The 24564-nt window shown below is 36.2% G+C and overlaps 2 protein-coding genes across 3 annotated transcripts in view; one reads left to right on the top strand and one right to left on the bottom strand.

The window, feature by feature from the left end:
* Window positions 1-770: 770 nt before the first annotated feature.
* LOC110464962 (probable phosphoglycerate mutase) lies at window positions 771-5001 on the top strand. Its single transcript, XM_021520476.1, has 6 exons — window positions 771-979; window positions 1438-1647; window positions 2274-2357; window positions 2880-2978; window positions 3369-3477; window positions 4288-5001. Exons 1-6 carry the CDS (start codon window positions 848-850, stop codon window positions 4410-4412), a joined length of 759 nt encoding a protein of 252 aa, XP_021376151.1. The 5' UTR covers window positions 771-847; the 3' UTR covers window positions 4413-5001.
* Window positions 5002-5922: 921 nt separating this feature from the next.
* The window catches only part of LOC110464952 (exocyst complex component 6B-like), a 36884-nt gene continuing 18242 nt past the window's right edge, over window positions 5923-24564 (bottom strand). For both annotated transcript variants that reach the window (XM_021520453.1, XM_021520463.1), the window contains 8 exons: window positions 23431-23510; window positions 22429-22483; window positions 22084-22156; window positions 21205-21311; window positions 18026-18167; window positions 13426-13499; window positions 12798-12910; window positions 5923-12360 (listed from right to left, as the gene is read on the bottom strand). In XM_021520453.1, the coding sequence (XP_021376128.1) occupies window positions 12219-12360; window positions 12798-12910; window positions 13426-13499; window positions 18026-18167; window positions 21205-21311; window positions 22084-22156; window positions 22429-22483; window positions 23431-23510 (786 nt within the window). In that variant the 3' untranslated portion in view covers window positions 5923-12218. The remainder of the gene's footprint in view (window positions 12361-12797; window positions 12911-13425; window positions 13500-18025; window positions 18168-21204; window positions 21312-22083; window positions 22157-22428; window positions 22484-23430; window positions 23511-24564) is intronic.

Below are 24564 nucleotides of genomic sequence, written 5' to 3'. Positions count from 1 at the left end.
GAGACTCATCTCTAAGGGGAAGGTACTGGAAGGGTTAATAAGCATCCTTTCCTAAGGAGGACTAGTAGAGATGTGTCTGATGGCTATTTTCTCGTTAGATTATAAGTTTTTTGTATATTTTCTTATAAACGATTTGTGTACGTGAAAGAAAACTAAATTTGAATTTGGGTTTATTCACACGAATACGGATAAGGAGACTACTATACATGTAAGTGAAGCCTGAAGGCACCGGAACAAATTAAAGCTCATGATCAGCTACATGTCTCTGCGTTTTTCGAGACCAAGAGTATTGTTGTTTTCTAATGTTTTTATCTGAGTGATAATATTTTATTTTATTGTGATTTGCCATACATTCTTATTTTTTTACTTTTTTTCCTGTCGCTTGGTACGCCCCTGCTAATGGTATACTTAAAACTTGGGCTTTACTGATTTCTGTTAAACGATGATATTTTAGCATTTAAGTAAAGCAATGTATTTGTCAGAAGTCTCTGACTTTACCAATGCTACTAATATAGGTAACACGTCATCAAAATGAGAGTCCGTAAAACCTATGAACGACTTGACAATAGAAGATACATTTAAAGCCAGATGCATGTTTGTATATGTTAATTTGCGTCTCTGTTTTAGTTGCCTCAACTTCTACATAAATGGAAGAATTAATTAGGGGTTAATAGAAAATTTGATCAAATGTTGCAAATCGGGACTATGAATATTACATGTATAAAGGGAAGTAACTCTCACGAATATTGTGTGATCAGGCAACTCGGAAGTGCTATATTTGCAAAGTCAAGGTCGTCCTTGCCGGTACAGCTGAAGGTCGATCGGACGAACATCCATCACAGGCAAGATGACTACCAAGTACACGATCGTATTTGTGAGGCACGGAGAAAGTGAATGGAACAAATTAAACAAATTCTGTGGATGGTTTGATGCAGATTTGTCAGAGCAGGGATGCGAGGAGGCAAAGAATGCCGGAAAGGTAAGCTTCTGATCAGCCGAGGTGCTGCATTTTCATCTTACTGCTCGGTGAAATGTGACAAGTATCACGTTTCATGGTCTTGTAATATTGGCAAAGTATATGAGAGTTTACCGTCATGTATTGTACTAAAATGATATTAATTACTGTAATACCCCAACTTACGGGAAAGTATTTATATAGGATAAAATAAGGTCACTGACCCACAGATAAACAGAAAAAGAAATTTTCAACAAGTGATAGAATGTTTATTAAATATAACTTGTAATGTAGTAACTGAGAGCTTGTGATATTGTAGATCAAGACTTGCTGTTAATATCATCAGAGGATATTGTAATAAGAATTCTTTTCTGAAATGCTTACACTAAATTATAAGTTGTTCTAAGTTAAACATGCATGTATTTCACATTAAATGGATTGTGGAAATCGAGAAGTGTTTGATGTTATTCCTGTTGTTACAGATGTTGCAGGAGAAGGGGTTTGTGTTTGATGTAGCCTTCACCAGTGTGTTGAAGCGAGCGATAAAGACCCTGTACATGGTGCAGAATGAGATGGACAACCACTGGATCCCTGTCACCAGGCACTGGAGGCTGAACGAGCGTCACTATGGAGGTCTGCAGGGCCTCAACAAGGCAGAGACAGCCGCCAAACATGGTGAAGCACAAGTCAAGGTGCAAATTTATAAAAGCTTGTTGTTCACAGTCTTGGTCTTAATTGAAGAAGATGACCCTGATCCTTTAAAAAAACATTTGGAATAGGACATCCTTGTTGGGGGATTGGTTGTACTTTGTTGGGTTGGTGACTGATGATAAGAGGGATTGGATGTCCTTAGGTATATTGGAGTGATGTGTCTTTATGTTGGGATGGGGTGTCGATTCTTATATATATATGGCCATGGGATATCTTATGTGGGGATGGGGTGTCGGTATGATGGGGTGTCGATATGATGGGACGGGAGGTCTTCATGTTGGAGTAGCATATACCCTCGTGTTGGGTAGGGTGTTGTTGTGGTGGGTTGGGTGAAGACAACTATATCAGTGCAGACTGTAAATCAATAAAAGTCATGATCGGAAACATTCCTTAAACTAAAGAGAGGGAGAAGAACTCTGAAGAAATAGATTCACCGTGAAAAGTGGCATTTGAAAATTGTTTGAGATTTAAGTAAGGTTAATTTAATTATTGACTTAATGGTGACTATAGCATATACCTGTATAAGCATGCAAAACCTCTTTTAGGTTTATGACTGCATTTAATATATCTTTGATTTTAACCTTTTGTTTTATGCATGTTATTTCAGATTTGGAGGCGATCATATGATGTTCCCCCTCCAGCCTTGGAGGATGGAGATGACAGGCTTTCGTCCACCGACCCAAAATACTCTGTATGTGCTTAAATTACTTCTTTAAAAAATCATATTTTTAATGTCTTTTCAAGTAACATATCTTTGAAGGGGAAATGTATACCTCGTGTGTTGTAATAAAAAAATATAAAGAAGAGAAATGTGTAACTATAGTAAGATGTAGGGATCGAGAGAAGAAGAATTAAAATATATTCGAGTTTCATGTCCAACTTGTTTGGCCCCTGTTTGGTGCTTCATTATAACAAGTTTATCTTTGAAGTACACAAATGATCAGATTGTGTCTCATTAGTATATATCTTGGACAGTATCATCGGTGCATGCTTGTGATACATACCCATTACCGATACATTAACAAGTCAATGGAGATCAAAATATGTTAGAAGAGAAATATATCAAAATACTGTGTATGTATAAATTTGTTACACAAGTGTGAATCAGTAGAATCATTTTTTACCATTTGCAATTTTATTTTGAAAAAAACATATTCAAATATGGTTAGTTGATGGTTATGGTTACAATGATTTTTATAATTTTATATTTCAGCACTTGGATGCATCGGTTGTTCCCAGGTGTGAATGCCTCAAAGACACAGTGGCCAGGGTACTACCTTACTGGCATGACATCATCGTCCCAACCATTAAGGTCAGTGATAAGAGCAATAGATAGGTCAATATAAGTAATTAGAGGAATAGACAGTTCAATATAAGTGATTAGTAGAATAGACAGTTCAATAGTAGTGATTAGAGGAATAGACAGTTCAATATTAGTGATTAGAGGAATAGGGATTCCAATATTAGTGATTAGAGGAATAGGCAGTTCAATATTAGTGATTCGAGGAATAGACAGTTCAATATATGTAAGTGATTAGAGGAATAGACAGTTCAATATAGGTAAAGTGTGCAGCAAATATCATCGTCATCATACCAGTAATTAGTGTCATTATCCTTTGAATGAATCTGATCAACCCTTTAAACATTTGGTCAGTAAGCTATGTTTTAGAAAACATTTGAATTCTTTTTTATTTGTTTATAGTCTGGCCAGCGGGTAGTGATCTCGGCCCATGGTAACAGTCTGCGGGCACTGGTGAAATACCTGGACAACATACCTGACGCCGAGATCCCAGAACTTAATATTCCAACAGGTGAGATTTTTTTCTTCTTTGCAGGTGAGAATTAAATACCACAACAGGTGTAATTCCAGCATGTGTAGAGATGAGAACTTAATGTCCTTAGGTAAAAGTTGCCTTATTTACAGGTGAGATAGTGTTTTCTGCTGGTTTGAAAAATAGAGAATCTGAAGGGGCATATTGCTTGCGTTAAATTAAGGCAGAACAAATTTAGATGGGGTGTACATGATGCCTCCCTTTGAGAAAACATTTCTAAAACTTAATATCCCACAGGTGAGATTTCAATAAGTACATGTTGGAAGAAAATATCCCCTCCAGGTGAAATTTAACATCTAGAAGGGCAAGATTAATAGAATCTCTCACCCCCTTGGGGTTGAGATAGGGGAATCTTAATCCGAGGGGGAAGATTCTTATGTTGCAAAATACGAGGCTTTGCCGTGTGTTTGGCAACTTAAGAATCTTTCCCGGAGGGTTGAGATTCCACTATCTTACCCACAAGGGGGTGAATGATTCTTTTTCTCTTACCCTGTTCTCCCAATGTGTATCATATACACAATGTAATGATAACGTTACATGCTAAATCCAGGGTTAATGGATTGTTGACGTGACGTCATTCTATTGTTGAAGTGACGTCATACCATTGTTATGAATAGGAGAATCCCCCCGTCTCAACCCTAGGGTGAGACAAGGAAATCTCACACCGGTAAAAGTGCGGATACACTTTTCCAGGGTAAGAGAAATATATCCCCAACAAGTGAGAACTCAGAATTATGTACTTTATTGTGTTCCTGATTTCTAAATGATATTGTTTAACCATTTTGGCAGGTATTCCCCTGGTATATGAGCTCACAGCCGATTTAAAACCAGTGAAACATTACTACCTGGCTGATGAAGCTCAGGTCAAGGCTGCAATGGAGAAAGTAGCCAACCAGGGCAAGGCTAAACAGTAACCATGGTGATGACTGATGCACAGAATAGTGGTTCACTTACAGAAACTCAAATATAACTTATTATTTTGTTATGTGCATTCATTTTAAATGTCTGCATCTTGTTGTTTGATATGTTAAAAGATCTGCCACAAAATCTCTGCAGAACGCTGATTAGGAGCTAGGGTAGATTCTGCTGGGTGCTGCTTACGGTTGGTTGATAGTTAGGCTTGTAACTCTGTGTTTGTAAATACATGTATAATAGCCACTGGAGATTGTTTAATGTATAGTATGGAGATTATTTATCTTGTATCAATATTGACTTGATATATGTTATTTATAGTGTTTTCCAAAAGCTTGCACTCCCCAATATATAAAGGTGTGTTGATAGTTGCTCCCTGCAGAAATCCACGTGTCATATTGTAAAAGATATTTACTGAAAATATTAATTATGGTGCAGGTTTTATCCCTCACTATTTGTCAAAATTGGTATAACATATTACACCCATTCCATCGTTGTTTTCTGTCCGCCAGCAAACCTGCACAATTTTTTACTTTATGAATCTGAGATATGTTGACGATGTAAAGCATTGAATTAAAAAGTAATAAAGCATTTTAAGTCTTTCTTTTGAATGGAATAAATCATTGTTATAGTACAGCTGTACTAGATTTAACTCTAAGCATGTGCTTTACGAATACCCCTACTCCCATATCTCACGTATCTATAAAGTCTGAAGTCTGTTTATGAAACAGTGGCCGAGAAATACTGAGGAAACCTGTTGTATTATGCCTTATTTCTAGAGGTCAAGGTCACAGAGAACTTGTTTTAGAATGTAACACACTGCATTCCTATGATGTACTTATATACATAAATAGTTTTATGCCCAGTCATTAAACAGCAACAGAGATATCCTACGGAAATCATTATTTTATTGAGGTCAAGGTCACAGAAACCTTGTTTTAAGATCTGAAACACTGCCTTTGCATCATGTGCATATAAAAATGTTGACGCCCAGTCAGGAAACAGCAGCTGAGGTATGCTCGGTTAATCGATATTTAGTACTCGAGATCACAGGTGAAATTGAGGTCACAGTGATCTCTCTTAACATGTGACACACCACTTGTTCATGATGTACCTACATACGTAGTTTGATGCCCATTTATAAAATGATGAGTTATGCTCAGAAACCAATGTTTTTGACTTGAGGTCAAGGTCGTATTGAGGTGACAGTGACCTCGTTTTAGGATGTGATGTACCTTCCCATAATGTACCTATTTTGATGCCCATTTATGTAACATTGGGCAAGCTATGCTCTGGAAACCAGTGGGATGAACACACGCAGGGGCAGACGGCAAAGCTAATAATGTATACCCCTGACTTCAATCAAAGCAGGGTATAAAAAAGGAATCTTTAGACAGAACATTGTTGATACACAAATTAGGAAGTTCTTTGAAACTGACGATACTGGATACGAAGTCAGCACACAGCTGATGTGGAACTCCTTGGATGCAAATACACAACAATAAGTCAATTACTGACATACCATAACTTTTTATTTGGAAAAAAAGAATACAGTAAGTGCTATTTCAAAAGTTATTATACCTAAGAGGTAGGAAGCAATCGTAATAAAAGAACTGTGGGTGTTAGAGTAATCTAAAAGTCTACCCACTGTTGGTTTAAACATATTTTTATTGCCTTGAAAATGACAAAAAGGATTGGGCACAAGTTCTCATAACTTAATTAAGCCCTCTCCTAACCTAAATACATTTTACGTACATCATACCTGTCTTAACATGTACATTTTTTTTATTTTTTATTTTTTAAATTTAAGTTGAATTAACACTGTTATTAACTGAATACGGTTGTCTGATGTAACGTTACTTCCTACCTATTGTGTACAACAGATTCCGGACTAGCCTTACACAGGGATTGCAGCACTGCAGGCAAGTGAAGCATGCTCAAAGTCTGTCCTGGTAAACATCACCAGTATTATTGAAGCTCCGGACAATTTCTGATCACATTTACACTGTTGTTGGTCTGTATACATCTAAAACAGTGTAAACATCGTAATGATTCAAGTTTTATTAAAATAAACAGGGATAATACAGGGAGGCGGCAACAACAATGAAAAGGGTAAAAATTCACACGACCCTAGCTTGGCTTAATGGAATTGATTTTTTAATAATTAATGTAACAATGAAGTTCACTAGATATGTAAAACAATCACTTCTGTGTTAAATATGTGAAACAATCACTCAATCTGATAAACATTCTAGGCAGTTTAAAGACTTGTAAAAGAAATATTTTAGAAATATCTGGTAAATGTAACTGATATAAGAATTGTGAGAGAAGATATCATATTATCAAACGGAAAGTTATTATTTCTGCTCTGATCATCCTCCACCTGTACCTGTAACACCAAATCAATAAAAAAGGTTTGTGTAAAAAAAAGGGTACGATAAAAGATCTTCACTGTAGCCTCAATCTGGCCCAGTATAGGGACATTGAAATTTCCATAGCTATAATTATGATTTAATACTAAAATATGAACACACTGTAACTGTACCAGGAATAAGCTTTTATTTAATAAACGAAAGATCGATTTTGACCATCCGATAAATGAATTTTAACAAATCATGTGGTGACTACACTAGTCATGTACACATTATCTTTAAATATTTGAATTACGTTCTAAAATAGTATTCATGTCTCTGATAAACTGATAAACAATTACTAGTGGTTCATTGGTCAGATTTTTACAGTACATTGTACAGTATCTATAATTGCCAAATATTAAAATTATTATAAAGATACAGGTACATTTTTTCACATCTTCGCTAGCCAAGGGTTACGATCTGGTCTACCTACTCTTCACAGTGTCACTTATTTTGCATAAACTACATTTAGTGTGAACATATACATCTAGAAATATTTCATTTTTGGAAATGAGTTTATGAAACCTTGAACACGTTTTGCTTTCCCATCCCTACAGTATTGTATCTGTGTTTATAACTGTGTCGGATCGTTAAAAAAATTGCTTTTTAAATAAATCATCATGGTGAACAGTCACAAGTTCATCAAAAGCACATTATTACCATCTCAGGGACAAGAAAATCTGTTTATTTATCAAAATGTATGAGCAATGAAAAATGAAAGTTTCGAGACATGAAAATATCCAGTTTCCATGCTAAATGAAATCACACGAAATGCGTCTGTATATATAGTTCAAGAGAAAGTATGAGAGAAAGCCAGCCTGCAACGATCATCAGAAACCTCCATATGATACAATCCATGTTTACATTTCACTAAACTCACTATAAGCAAATCTTTAAGATTTCTTGTGTCCACTGGTTTGACTAGAAATTAAAATAATTATTAACCCCTATATAACTTTTGTAGACTCAACCATGCATTTATCTGGACGAGTCCATTCAAGTCTACAGTGGTGAAAGGGTTTAAGCAGAATGCAGTTCTATGAACTAGCTTCAACAATGTGATAAACAGTGTGTACACCACGTTTCCTCTCAACCTTCATTCACATTACAACAATAGACAGTTTCAGTCTTGATGGGCAGCAGAGAAAATAACATCAAGTTGAGCGTGCCACTGATGAAATAAAAAATCTAATTTCTCAGTAAGAAGTTCTGATAATTGACTACATAATTTGGTATCTCCCTCTTCCTCTGGGTATGTTATGTCAACAGGAGAATATAATTACGTTTCTGACAAAACAATATATCAGTAGGTTACATGTAATAAACAGGTCCAAATTATCTGGTACACTGGTCTTATAGCTTATTATCTAGTTAAGCTGATCATATCATCATCAAAATATTTGCTTCATAATCATGGCAAAAAAAAGGCCTGATCATAAAAAACTTGAAATGTATCAATATTCAGTGTGTTTTTCAAGTTAAATATTCTCATTCAATACATTAAAATAACAAATGACATTAGTTTTTATACAAGATGTTTCAAACTGCTTTTAGCGGCATCAGATATACTTAGTGATTTTAAAAATACATTTCAGCCATTTCATTTAAGTAAGCACATCTCGGCTATTCCCTCCACCTCGAACCACTAGGTGACTATTCACAAGGTATAAGGTCTTCCTTATTGGGACGATACCCAACACTGCTCTACATTTATAGAGTTCGAGTTCTACTTAGAAACTGTTTAGAACACAATGTTTATAATTTTATAGCCGTTATACTAAAAGTAAAAGAGAGACCTAGTTCAATGCCCATCATTACATATCCTAATTGATCATAAAATAAAAATTAAATAAAACCCTGTAAGATTGAGGCCATCTGAGAAGGAGCCAACGATGGTTTCGGAGTGTATTGTATTATCGTTCATGGAGAGGTGTTTATAAACAATATATAGTATAAAGTCCTGTTGGAGTTAATGTGGAGTGGAGTACTTAATTACAACAAGGTTATGGTGCATATGATGTGGACAATAAATACAAATTGTTTCATAAAATAATATTTACATTTATAAAGGTACATTTGAAATGATAATGGCCGAAAACATATATTGTCAGTATTCTTGTTAAGTTACACAATCTCAAACTAGGGAAAATGTTCCAAAATGACACGATAAAACACGGAAAGTTACAATGTATACTGATAAAATATATGAATAACTTAGTATCAGGTATAAGATTAAGATCGCTTATCTGGGAATGGAAAGATTTTTCTTAAATTTGGAACAATTTCCTTAGTATACATGAATGTTTATATTAATAAATCAGAACATTCCAATCTGGAATAAAAATGGACAAAACATCAGAAAAACACTGACATTCTTACAGTCGTGAACAAATGTACCAAGTTCATTTCTAAGATTCACAAATCTTAGACTCAAATTTTCTCAAGTTAAGGAATAAGAAAGGGCAGATCATGTGCACAATTACACACCATACATATCCACCACAGCTGTCACATTCAACCAGACAAATAAGCCAGCAACTGTAAACCAAATTATCAATAGACTCTCAATTCCTATTTTCCACCTCAAGAATGTTGTCTACAGCACAAGTACAATAACTGGATATTCTATAATACATTCTCCTCCTTGCTGTATGGTGGTTTTTAAATATACCAGATTTTGGTTTTTTACCCCTCTCTCACGCCACCAAAGTTCACACTCTATCAGACCAGAATTATGAATAGTATTGTGTATTGCACTGATGAATAATGAGCATATAGGACCGTGAAGTCCGAATTAAACATCCTCACATATATATATAATCTCCCACACAAATATCTGCATGTGTACACCATGTTTGACAATATTTCTGTGACAAATCTGGTAACAGTTCTTCACAATGGGTTCAGCGGACTGTCTGCACAATTACCTACTAAGAAATACCAACAGTTCTTAGTGAAAAAATCTGAAAATAATTAGCCTACTAGTGAACAAGGCATTATTATTCAAACAAGAGGTTTAGAGGGCCTGTATATGTCACCTTGCTATTTAAGGAACTACACTTGTATGGCAAACTAAGAGTTAATATGATTAATATTTCCTCATTTTGGACTGCCCCTCTCACCACCATGCTGGAATACACCTAGCTAAATACACCCTTCCAAAATCTGATTTCCTGGTCCAAAAAAATGCTTCATAGCAAATTTGATGGAAATATGATCTACTAGTCAGAAAGAGACAAGGGAGGCTTCAATTTTTTTGTACAAGACTATTGGGATCAATCAACTTCATTTATAAAAAATGGTATCCCCTTGTCCAAGTGATATTTCAAAACTAATATGTAGCAGTCTATGCAGTCATTTAGAAGGAGAAAAAGTTGACGTTAATATTACCTAAGTTCTATTTGAAGCCCTGCTCTCAGGGGGAGGGTAGGCATGCCATTTATTATGAAACATAAACAACAGACTATTTTGGGAGAATCGTTGACTACATTAGCAAAACTGTTGTCAGACATGGCATAAACATGCAGTTCACTTCACATTTTAGATTTGTACACCTCATACAAGTTGATTGCAATACTGATGAGCCTTGTTAATCCAGTCACTATCAATCTGGCTGTCCTACTCTTCTGTCACCACTTGTCTCTGGGTGTTTCACTACCCAGCTAACGCTAACTCTAATCTGGGTATCCCCCTTAAGCTTCCTAGCCACCGCTGATGTCCTACTATTAAGCCACCACACACCTGGTTGGCCTACTCTCCTGTCACCATTAATTTGGATGTCCCACTACCCTGCCAACTTTAATCTGGGTATCGCAGCACCCAGCCAACACTAATCTGGGTATCGCAGCACCCAGCCAACACTAATCTGGGTATCACACCAGCCAGCCAACACTAACCTTGGTATAGCACCAACCAGCCAACTTTAGTCTGGGTATCACACAACCCTTCCAACACTTATCTTGGGGTTCCTCCACCCAGCCAACTCTAATCTGGGTATCACCCCAGCCAGCCAACACTAACCTTGGTATAGCACCAACCAGCCAACTTTAGTCTGGGCATCACACAACCCTTCCAACACTTATCTTGGGGTTCTTCCACCCAGCCAACACTAATCTGGGAATCACACCAGCCAGCCAACACTAACCTTAGTATCGCACCAACCAGCCAACTTTAGTCTGGGTATCACACAACCCTGCCAACACTAATCTTGGGGTTCTTCCACCCAGCCAACACTAATCTGGGTATCACACCAGCCAGCCAACACTTACCTTGGTATCGCACCAACCAGCCAACTTTACTCTGGGTATCACACAACCCTGCCAACACTAATCTTGGAGTTCTTCCACCCAGCCAACACTAATCTGGGTATCCCACCAGCCAGCCAACACTAACCTTAGTATCGCACCAACTAGCCAACTTTAGTCTGGGTATCACACAACCCTGCCAACACAATCTAGGGGTTCCTCCACCCAGCCAACACTAATCTGGGTATCACACTACCTAGCCCACACTAACCTGGGTATCACACCACCCAGCCAACACTAATCTTGGGGGCCCACCACCCAGCCAACACTAATCTTGGGGGCCCACCACCCAGCCAACACTGATCTGGGTGTCCAACCACTCAGCCACCCTAATATTTTGATAATCCAGCCTCTTTCAAAAAGACTGTCACTTGATTAACTAGGCTCGACCATACATTACAACTTTCAATACAATTAAGCCTTACATACAAATCTTGCAACATATACAAGCACTGTTCACCTCCACACCAAGCCTCACACAAGCCTCACACAAGCATTGCAGTTATCACAGATATGTAGTGATACAGAACAACATTTAATACCCATATCACAAAGCCGTCATTCCATCACAAGCTCCTCTTGTGAAGCTCTGGGCCAGGCCTGGGCTGGCATTGCTGTATCCTGACACACGTTGCTCAGGGAATCCAGGCCTTAGATACGACTGGCATTGTTATATCATTTAACAGAGCGACAGTTCTGTATGGACACATGGTTTCACAAACTTGTACGCAAGCTTAGTCAAGGAATTTTGGAATTTAATCCCGATAGCACTTAATATTGTATGCTTAAGGACACGATGACATACCAAATCCGATGGTCAAGAAACCATGTGCCGCGTTACATCACTAAGATGAATCAAAGAACCGTTTTGGTTTAATCTCCACAGCAAAACACAATCCTTTTTGTAGTTGTAATTACTAAAATCAAGATCACAGATCAAAGTTATCTCCCCTGGGCAGAATGTTTGGTGGGAAATACTGTGTGTACATAAAGTAATTTTATCACAAACATATTCACTATATATCTGTAGTAGTGCTCTTTCTGAAGCAACCATTTGACCGTACAGAAAGTATGATTTTGATCTCTGACCTCAACCCTGTACTTGAGGTGTGGTGCCGTTGACAAGTCCGCGAAGCTGTTTCAGAACAGTGTCCAACAATTTTTTCTTGTCACGTTCGCCCTTCTTCAGCGACGCAAATAGGTTGTTCTTCTTCTTGTCAGCATTGTTTAACCTACAACAGGGCATGCTTTCATTGATATCGTATTTAACGTTTCAAGTGTCTTCAAAATTTTCAGGTGTTATCTTCAAACCAAGTATCTTTATATATAACCTTTCAAAAGAAATCCGAGGAATTTGTTCTTACTAATTTTTACTTTTAAGAATAAATTCAAGCAGACACATTGTTACATTCAATGAGAACGTAAAAGATATGCTGACAGTTTATGAAAATAAAGACTGAAATTGTAGCATTCTAAGGGTCACAAAAGTCAATATGCTGTCACCCTCAGGCAGGGGAAAACTTTCTAAATCTAATTATTTTAAACAATATTTACTTCTTAAAATGACGAATTGTTTCACAAGAGGTACAATTATAGGACTCAGAAATGAGCAAACTGTTTTAATAGACTTCTTTCCTGATTTGAAAAAGATGGTTACAAGTTGACTCACTTCTCCAGTATACTGATAGCCACCTGTGGCTGGACGCGAAGGTACTTGGACTTGGCCTGACCGTAGTCGGCCAGATAAACTGACCAGTCCCAGTTCAGGAACAGGTCCAACAGCTGTAAAGCATAATCAAACGTAAGTTAAAATAGGAATCGATAATCTGTTTTTCTACTATATATTAAAGCCAAGTTTATATCAAGAACTGGACAAGATTTCAGAGAATCCAATCGATATTAATTGTTTAATATACTTGACAAAATTTGAGAAGACCATCGCCTACTGTCTAGAGTAGCCAAACAAGACAAGATTCCAGAGACTCGTCTTTGTTGTGAAGAATGTATTGGATAAGATTTTAGTGACCTTATTCCTCATAGCTTAGTATAATGGACCAAATTTCATAGATTCCCTTTTTATGTTGTCTACTTTATATACTGGACAAGTATTTTGTTACTAATTGGCTGGTATAAACAATACAATACGTAATTGGCCAATACAAAATAAAAAATCAATACATGTACAAATATTTTATATTTGACTTCCTTGTATAGTATGATGCTACAAGTTTAGTATCACATATAAAAAAATGCCAATCATAGTAAATTGAATTACAAGTAAACTATAATGGTTTTACCTGTCGGACATCTGCAAACGCCATCACTAGGGTTCCATCAGTAAATCCTGGTACTGGCTCGGAGGCAGCAAACACTGTCAAAACACATACAGGGAATATTTAACACTCACACTCAGTATATAGAGCTATACCAAAGGCAGCAATGTCAATACATGCACAAGGACAATTCAACATCTACACTGTATAGAGCTATACCACAGACATCAATGTCAATACATACACAAGGATAATTCAACATCTACACTCAGTGTACAGAGCTATACCACAGACATCAATGTCAGTACATACACAAGGACAATTCGACATCTACACTCAGTATATAGAGCTTTACCAAAGGAAGCAATGTCAATACATACACAAGGCCAATTCAACATCTACACTCAGTGTATAGAGCTATCCCAAAGGCAGCAATGTCAATCCATACACAAGGACAATTCAACATCTACACACAGTATATAGAGCTATACCAAAGGCAGCAATGTCAATATATACACAAGGACAATTCAACATCTCCACTCAGTTTATAGAGCTATACCAAAGACAGCAGTGTCAATACATACACAAGGACAATTCAACATCTACACTCAGTGTATAGAGCTATACCACAGACATCAATGTCAATACATACACAAGGACAATTCAACATCTACACTCAGTATATAGAGCTATACCAAAGGCAGCAATGTCAATACATACACAAGGACAATTCAACATCTACACTCAGTATATAGAGCTATACCAAAGGCAGCAATGTCAATACATACACAAGGACAATTCAACATCTACACTCAGTATATAGAGCTATACCAAAGGCAGCAATGTCAATACATACACAAGGACAATTCAACATCTACACTCAGTATATAGAGCTATACCAAAGGCAGCAATGTCAATACATACACAAGGACAATTCAACATCTACACTCAGTATATAGAGCTATACCAAAGGCAGCAATGTCAATACATACACAAGGACAATTCAACATCTACACTCAGTATATAGAGCTATACCAAAGGCAGCAATGTCAATACATACACAAGGACAATTCAACATCTACACTCAGTATATAGAGCTATACCAAAGGCAGCAATGTCAATACATACACAAGGACAATTCAACATCTACACTCAGTATATAGAGCTATACCAAAGGCAGCAATGTCAATACATACACAAGGACAATTCAACATCTACACTCAGTATATAGAGCTATACCAAAGGCAGCAATGTCAATACATACACAAGGACAATTCAACATCTACACTCAGTATATAGAGCTATACCAAAGGCAGCAATGTCAATACATACACAAGGACAATTCAACATCTACACTCAGTATATAGAGCTATACCAAAGGCAGCAATGTCAATACATACACAAGGACAATTCAACATCTACACTCAGTATATAGAGCTATACCAAAGGCAGCAATGTCAATACATACACAAGGACAATTCAACATCTACACTCAGTATATAGAGCTATACCAAAGGCAGCAATGTCAATACATACACAAGGACAATTCAACATCTACACTCAGTATATAGAGCTATACCAAAGGCAGCAATGTCAATACATACACAAGGACAATTCAACATCTACACTCAGTATATAGAGCTATACCAAAGGCAGCAATGTCAATACATACACAAGGACAATTCAACATCTACACTCAGTATATAGAGCTATACCAAAGGCAGCAATGTCAATACATACACAAGGACAATTCAACATCTACACTCAGTATATAGAGCTATACCAAAGGCAGCAATGTCAATACATACACAAGGACAATTCAACATCTACACTCAGTATATAGAGCTATACCAAAGGCAGCAATGTCAATACATACACAAGGACAATTCAACATCTACACTCAGTATATAGAGCTATACCAAAGGCAGCAATGTCAATACATACACAAGGACAATTCAACATCTACACTCAGTATATAGAGCTATACCAAAGGCAGCAATGTCAATACATACACAAGGACAATTCAACATCTACACTCAGTATATAGAGCTATACCAAAGGCAGCAATGTCAATACATACACAAGGACAATTCAACATCTACACTCAGTATATAGAGCTATACCAAAGGCAGCAATGTCAATACATACACAAGGACAATTCAACATCTACACTCAGTATATAGAGCTATACCAAAGGCAGCAATGTCAATACATACACAAGGACAATTCAACATCTACACTCAGTATATAGAGCTATACCAAAGGCAGCAATGTCAATACATACACAAGGACAATTCAACATCTACACTCAGTATATAGAGCTATACCAAAGGCAGCAATGTCAATACATACACAAGGACAATTCAACATCTACACTCAGTATATAGAGCTATACCAAAGGCAGCAATGTCAATACATACACAAGGACAATTCAACATCTACACTCAGTATATAGAGCTATACCAAAGGCAGCAATGTCAATACATACACAAGGACAATTCAACATCTACACTCAGTATATAGAGCTATACCAAAGGCAGCAATGTCAATACATACACAAGGACAATTCAACATCTACACTCAGTATATAGAGCTATACCAAAGGCAGCAATGTCAATACATACACAAGGACAATTCAACATCTACACTCAGTATATAGAGCTATACCAAAGGCAGCAATGTCAATACATACACAAGGACAATTCAACATCTACACTCAGTATATAGAGCTATACCAAAGGCAGCAATGTCAATACATACACAAGGACAATTCAACATCTACACTCAGTATATAGAGCTATACCAAAGGCAGCAATGTCAATACATACACAAGGACAATTCAACATCTACACTCAGTATATAGAGCTATACCAAAGGCAGCAATGTCAATACATACACAAGGACAATTCAACATCTACACTCAGTATATAGAGCTATACCAAAGGCAGCAATGTCAATACATACACAAGGACAATTCAACATCTACACTCAGTATATAGAGCTATACCAAAGGCAGCAATGTCAATACATACACAAGGACAATTCAACATCTACACTCAGTATATAGAGCTATACCAAAGGCAGCAATGTCAATACATACACAAGGACAATTCAACATCTACACTCAGTATATAGAGCTATACCAAAGGCAGCAATGTCAATACATACACAAGGACAATTCAACATCTACACTCAGTATATAGAGCTATACCAAAGGCAGCAATGTCAATACATACACAAGGACAATTCAACATCTACACTCAGTATATAGAGCTATACCAAAGGCAGCAATGTCAATACATACACAAGGACAATTCAACATCTACACTCAGTATATAGAGCTATACCAAAGGCAGCAATGTCAATACATACACAAGGACAATTCAACATCTACACTCAGTATATAGAGCTATACCAAAGGCAGCAATGTCAATACATACACAAGGACAATTCAACATCTACACTCAGTATATAGAGCTATACCAAAGGCAGCAATGTCAATACATACACAAGGACAATTCAACATCTACACTCAGTATATAGAGCTATACCAAAGGCAGCAATGTCAATACATACACAAGGACAATTCAACATCTACACTCAGTATATAGAGCTATACCAAAGGCAGCAATGTCAATACATACACAAGGACAATTCAACATCTACACTCAGTATATAGAGCTATACCAAAGGCAGCAATGTCAATACATACACAAGGACAATTCAACATCTACACTCAGTATATAGAGCTATACCAAAGGCAGCAATGTCAATACATACACAAGGACAATTCAACATCTACACTCAGTATATAGAGCTATACCAAAGGCAGCAATGTCAATACATACACAAGGACAATTCAACATCTACACTCAGTATATAGAGCTATACCAAAGGCAGCAATGTCAATACATACACAAGGACAATTCAACATCTACACTCAGTATATAGAGCTATACCAAAGGCAGCAATGTCAATACATACACAAGGACAATTCAACATCTACACTCAGTATATAGAGCTATACCAAAGGCAGCAATGTCAATACATACACAAGGACAATTCAACATCTACACTCAGTATATAGAGCTATACCAAAGGCAGCAATGTCAATACATACACAAGGACAATTCAACATCTACACTCAGTATATAGAGCTATACCAAAGGCAGCAATGTCAATACATACACAAGGACAATTCAACATCTACACTCAGTATATAGAGCTATACCAAAGGCAGCAATGTCAATACATACACAAGGACAATTCAACATCTACACTCAGTATATAGAGCTATACCAAAGGCAGCAATGTCAATACATACACAAGGACAATTCAACATCTACACTCAGTATATAGAGCTATCCCAAAGGCAGCAATGTCAATACATACACAAGGACAATTCAACATCTACACTCAGTTGTACCAAAGACAAGGTGGTGTGCATTTGAATCCATAATTATTGAGTGAATTCATTTTCTTTTTAACTAAGATTGCACATTTAGTATAAATTTGCAAACTTAAAAATCACATTTAAATTCTTTGAAAGGCCCCATCTCCATGTCTATATTTTGCCTGATGCTGATCTATACAGTAACCATGTATCTCTGATTTACAGACTTACGTTCACACTGAATGAGGTCCAGGTTAAACTGCTGTAGAGCTCCGAGTGTCATCTGTTTCAGGTCGTTGTCACGGATGAACTCCAGCAGGTTGTTGGCGATATGTTTACATGCAGACATACAAGCCGTCTTTGCTATTTTCTCCTGTTAAGTAAAAATAGTCACAATTCTTAAACTATCATTTTATTTAAAATTTTAGCTTTCATAATATGAGTTCACTACTTCGGTTTCTGACTTCTTTTAAGTAATATCCCAACAAATTTAAAACGTATACATTGTACCTAAAATGACGTAATGACTGTGTATACTGACAATTGCCTTGTTTTTGCATATTTCATTCTAAGTGACATACCTATAGTTGTTTTTAAACCTTTACTAACCTAGTACTCTGTATATTTGTATATACAGTTAGGATAACAACATTACACTACCACTCATTCCCTTTAATTACATTGGCTGTAATTACTAATCACTGAGGTTACAGGTATAGTTAATTTGGAACTGGTGGCACCTTCATTGATATTTACTAAATAACTTCATCAATTGCTTTCAGTTGGCATTGCTTTTCAAAATGCAAGTGAATTACTAGTTCCATTGAGTTTGCCTTTGTTAATTTGGTATGTACATATTACTATAGACAGGGGTACTTAACCAGCAGTTTTAAGTTTGGGTAAAGGTTGATCTATAAACTCACACAACAGTGATGAATGTTTCTAAACAGGTAACCTTACAAATGTGACAAACGCTGAAACCTTAACATTCAACAATGCACATACTGGTATTTTATCACGAGTTTATACAGATCGTAGGAATGCCAACTGACAGCTGGAGTCAAGGATCCCTGCCCCACTGCACTGTAGTTTGTTTATATATAAAGTAACCTTCCCTTGATTTCATTTTGGACTTAACTGTAGTGTTATTGGGCCAAGGCCCTTTTGTTGACTAAGTAGCTATATAGCTTAGTCTGTTTGAGCGGTAGAATAGCAATCTAAAGTCCAAGGTTCCAATCCCGGTCTAGCCCCACTGCATTACTGTTTTTGTAGTGGTACGGGGATCCTTAAAGCTTCAAATAAGAACCAGTGAAGTTTGGAATCCTACTGGTGCATATACCTTTCGTATACTACAATTATACTATACATATTACAACATCATATACCATGTGGTTAGTAAAACGGATTACGATACATTTGCATAATATGTAGCTTGCAAGAATTTATATCAGTCATTTTTGCAGGTGCTTCGAAAAATTGAACGGTACAGTTTAGCAAATTATTTTAATCAAAATCAATGCAAATAAATAAATAAACATTTTGTGTGCATTAAAACTGAAAACGTTATAATCTGTTTCCATCCAGCAACATGAGCAGTAAAACTCTGGGTGTTTATATGTAACTGTAACATGTTATTTACCGACTTACCACAGAGATTACTGTACAAGCTGGGAACGGTGTAACAAGGAATCTAATGAACTGGCATACTGAGAACCTATACTATTGGTTCACTGAAGTGAGACCTGATTTTGTTAATAAAATTCTCAAATCGAAATAATTCAACTGCAATGTCAGATATTCAGTAAAAAAAAGTTCAAAACTGCATATTTATCAGCTATGACAAAGCATTCCATAACACTTCATTTTAGAAAATCCATATATGTTACGTACCTGCCTGACACCAAAAAAATAAAAATAAAAAACATTTAAAAATCATGAAAATGTAAGCTTTACTTTCTGTTTTATAATCAAAACACTTCACTCATGAATAAAAAAATAATTAACTGAAAAAAACAATAATTGTAATTTTGCAAATACATCATGGATTTTTAAACGATTATGGAAAATTCAGTAAAGATTTTGTTCCAATGATTAAATCTGAGAATCAACATTGATTTTTTTGAGATAGATCAAATCCAGGTCACATTTTAGCATCAATTACTGTTTCCAACACTAGCCTATAACTATCATTCAAGCTGCAGTGTTCCCACGTCTAGTTGTGCCTTACTCGCTGATCATCCATGTAGCATATAATTAATAACGAAAAGTAAAACATAACGTCCATGCTGACCACACAGAAACAGTTACCCCTGGGTCAATGCAGAGGGCAATGTCCTGCAAACACCATCACCATGGTAACAAAACACAGAAGAGGTCAATACCAAGGTAACAAGACATAGGAGGAGTCATCACCATGGCAACAGAATATATCACCATGGCAACAGAATATACAATATAGATAGAGTCAAAAGAAGATTCAATAATTGTGTAACAGGTATCAATTTATTCCCAAAATTTGATCCAAACAATTAAATAGTAGAAAGAATTTTGTAACTTTGTAACAATGTTAAATTTGGAAATTAAGCTTATTCAGTTTCATCACACTGGAGACTATCCGCTTTTTAAGGACTATTTACCATAAAGTTTGAATGAAACTGTGCCACAGCACAAAGTAACCGCCAAATATGTCAATTATATTAAAAGTGACGGAGCATCAGAGAGTGGCCATCTTGGTTTTTGGGATCAGGGTAACATATGGTGAATTAACGTGGAGTATCCATTAAGTACCATTTAACATCAAAGTGAACCCTGACAAATCAGAAATGGGCAGTTGACTCCTTTTTAGGTTTAGCAAAAGTGTCTCCGACATTGACCTTGACCAGTGGCTGTCCAGACAATATAGTGTGGTTCATATAGGACTTCTATCAAAAACCGGGCATGTGGACTGATGGACAGAATGTGATTAAAATAGGGCACCGTCCTACATCTGTGATGTGGGGACCTAATTATGGTCAGACCTCGGACTGGTCTGATGTAGCCTTGTAATGTGACATACTAGACAACTGATTGTATAAAATATCAGCTGGACAAGCAATCTGTAAAAAATCATCACAAGTAATAGTTGCCATTTTTGAGAGTCTGTATAGTTTTGAGGTAGATTTTAACAAAATAAACAAGACAATCCTTCTGACACAAAATTCCTTATGATATTTGTGGGATGTACTAAGAGAGGATTAAATCTCAGAAACCTCTCAGGCCAAATTCACTCACAGGCAATATACTGATACAATCTAACCTGGTTTCTTTGTATATAACACAACAATCAGGAAGAAATCTTTGAATAAATAGGAATCATTTCCAATACAACAGAACTTGTAAGATAACAGATGAGGTCGCAAACCCAAACTTACCGGAAGGTTGGTAAAGGACATAAACGTGCTCTGTAAGAATGCCACCAAGTCAGCTATGTAACCGCTGGCGTGACCTTTGGACTCGGTCACCATCCAATCATAGTTAGCTACAACATAATCAGATAACAGTTTGTTATGTGTCTCTGTGTAAATATTGTGTACAGAACAATGGTTGTGGAATATCATGCATAAAAACCTAGACATGATTTAGATTAAATCAACCATATTTCTTAACTATGTAGTTCAAGGTTTCAAAAATTTACAATGAAACCAGAGATCCCTGCTTGGGGGTCTTGGTGCCCAACATCACTTGATCTCCATCAGTTGAACAGTTCTCTGTTAGTTTGATATTTTCTGTTCATTTCTCTTCTGTTGGGTTGAAGTCTGGTCTACAGTAAATGCATCTTGTAATAGCATTTGATTAAATTTCTTAACTGCTCCTAGTGCTGGGTTTGAGATTGTTCTTTCAAAGTGAGGTCATTGTTTACCTCTTGAGAAATAAACAAATTTGAACTGTTCAATCAGTCTCAAAATAAAACATGCACACCTATGGATCATGGAGAAAATCCATATGAAATCTGAAAAGGATCTGTCAAGTACTTCTTGAGAAATAGTGATAAAAAACTTGAACTCTCAAAAATCTAAGATGGTTGCCAGGTGGCCATCTTGTTTTTCAGATCAGTCTTAAAATGAAACAGCACAACTAAGGACCACGGGTAACCTACATATTAAATCTGAGAAAGATGTGTCAAGCACTTCTTGAGAAATAGCAAAAGCAAACTTGAATTCTCAAAATCTAAGATGGCTGCCAGGTGACTTTTCTGGACAAAAGACCACTGGTCACTTCTGTGTAAATCTGACATCTATCAGAACTCTTACCTAAGTCTAAGAATTCATCGATCTTCAGGTTCAGCTGTTTATAGATATGCTCCTCTGCATCACTGCGGGCATCCTAGGACAGAAAAAACCTACATCAGTACCGAGTATAGCATGTACTTTGTATATTGTTATTTTCACATTAAGGTGGAGGTGAAGAAGGTATGAGTTTTATTAAAAGTTTTTTTTTTTTTTTATATATATACATGTATTTCAATTATGCAACTTCAAACGTATAAGGTATATATGAGGAATTTGTGAACAGGATTCTACACTAAGACACTCGAATAGAGCTCCTTGACATGGCTCCTTGATATGATCTTCAATCTTAAATCTTGATTGCTATACCTTAAACATTGAAGTTCCATGAAGTCTGGCCATGTGTATGCTGTCGTTCTGGGCACTAAAATTACAACACATTGAATCAACACAGAATTAAAATTTAACATTAAGTGTGAACATTTCTTCAAGATTATTTCAAATTTCTTTTACATTTGCATGTCATCTGTTTCATTGCACAACAAATTTATACTTTGAATTTTTATGAATTGGGTATTGATACAATATCATAATAAACATGAAACAATGTATGACCAACATATACTGGTTCAAATAAATATCTCCTTCATGTCAACAACCCAAACTACTTAGTCCTCTGTTATAAAGAATGACTAATTAGCTACAGAAAGTAGAAGTGCTTATTCCGTCTTTGCGTATTGCAGAGTTATCTTCTCTTTAGAACAGGTATTGATTGTTACGTCACTTGTTTTTGAGAGTAACGTCATCAATTTTTGAGAAAACCACGTAACTTTCTCGCACAAACCAATGACGTAACAATCAATACCTGTTCCCAAGAGAAGATAACTCTGCAATACGCAAAGACGGAATAACAAATAAATTACTCTTCTTTTTTTCTGCTGTGTTCAAACTACAATAAGTTTTAGTATTCTTTCTCTTACTTTCATTCATCAAAATTAAATATATCACAGAACATGAATTTTAGTTACTGGCTGATGACTACCAAATTTTTGGAGGTGCAAAGAAAGTGTTTTATTTTTATTTAATACAAGATTTTTCAACTTTAAAAAAAAAATGAATTGCTGAATTGTTTTACCTTTTAATAGCATACACTTTTATCAATATACACCTACCAAATGGAACTGTCTATGTTTTAAATTACCAACTGTGCCATTATATTATTACATGTATTGAGTTCACATGGTCATAGGGACTACGGAAAATATCTGAAAGACAAAAGCAGTAATTAACTTGATTGGAAGTGTATTATTCAGGATTGCAGTTTTTCCTACATTGACAGACTTGTAACTATAATATCTGATTACAACGTACCCTGTAATACTGGATATATACTCCTCCAGGTACCCACATGACTTCTCAAGGTAGTTCATGTTTATAGCAATCTGAATTAGCTGAAATGGCAAAAAAGACAAAGGCTGAGTTAAGTTTTGAAAGTAATTGCAAAAACATATGGAAAATTAAAACAATTATGTTTTGTTATAAAACTTATATGAAAAAAGAAATTTCATATTTGTACATTAAAACATGTTGTGCCTGATTATCTTGAAAAGTTTATTTTTAAGCTAGTTTAAAATTAAATTTCAGATTGATATAATACTATCAAACTAACACCATTCAAAAATAAGTTGCTGCTAACAGCTTCCCTGCATGCTGATAAAGTGTACAAAGTTTTACTAAAATCTATGCAGCATGTAGAAGTATAATGGCCAAACTTGTGTCTGCAGGACAAACAGAAACCCTGATGGACAGATCAATGCAACCAAGCTCTGATTCCAGAATATGTAGAGGGTATCACAATAAAATATATTTAAGAAACTGATCTGCTATAAACCTATTCAAAAGATATCTATATTTAATTGTAGGAGGGACAATCTCATTAACAGGTATGTGTACTTACATGGGTGAGGGACAATCGCATCAACAGGTATATGTACTTACCTGGGTGACGGACAATCTCATTAACAGGTATCTGTACTTACCTGGGTGAGGGACAAGCTCATTAACAGGTATGTGTACTTACCTGTAGGCGGGACAATCTCATTAACAGGTATATGTACTGACCTGTAGGAGGGACACTCTCATTAACTGGTATCTGTACTTACCTGGGTGACGGACAATCTCATAAACAGGTATCTGTACTTACCTGGGTGAGGGACAAGCTCATTAACAGGTATGTGTACTTACCTGTGGGAGGGACAATCTAATTAACAGGTATATGTACTGACCTGTAGGAGGGACACTCTCATTAACTGGTATCTGTACTTACCTGTGTGATGGACAATCTCATTAACAGGTATCTGTACATACCTGTAGGAGGGACAATCTCATTAACAGGTCTATGTACTTACCTGTAAGAGGGACAATCTCATTAACAGGTATCTTTACTTACCTGTAGGAGGGACAATCTCATTAACTGGTATCTGTACTTACCTGGGTGATGGACAA

The sequence above is a fragment of the Mizuhopecten yessoensis genome, unplaced genomic scaffold, assembly GCF_002113885.1.
Source record: "Mizuhopecten yessoensis strain PY_sf001 unplaced genomic scaffold, ASM211388v2 scaffold1539, whole genome shotgun sequence".
Taxonomy (NCBI): Eukaryota; Metazoa; Mollusca; class Bivalvia; order Pectinida; family Pectinidae; genus Mizuhopecten; species Mizuhopecten yessoensis.
Note: the sequence above shows the minus strand (reverse complement) of the source record. Positions and strands in the feature narration are given on the sequence as shown.

Bases quoted from the DNA above. Each gene is read 5' to 3' on its own strand.
- LOC110464962 (XM_021520476.1), top strand. From the start codon at position 848: ATGACTACCAAGTACACGATCGTATTTGTGAGGCACGGAGAAAGTGAA. The intron at 1,648-2,273 runs GTGCAAATTTAT...ATGTTATTTCAG, and splicing joins ATGGTGAAGCACAAGTCAAG to ATTTGGAGGCGATCATATGA. The intron at 3,478-4,287 runs GTGAGATTTTTT...CCATTTTGGCAG, and splicing joins AGAACTTAATATTCCAACAG to GTATTCCCCTGGTATATGAG.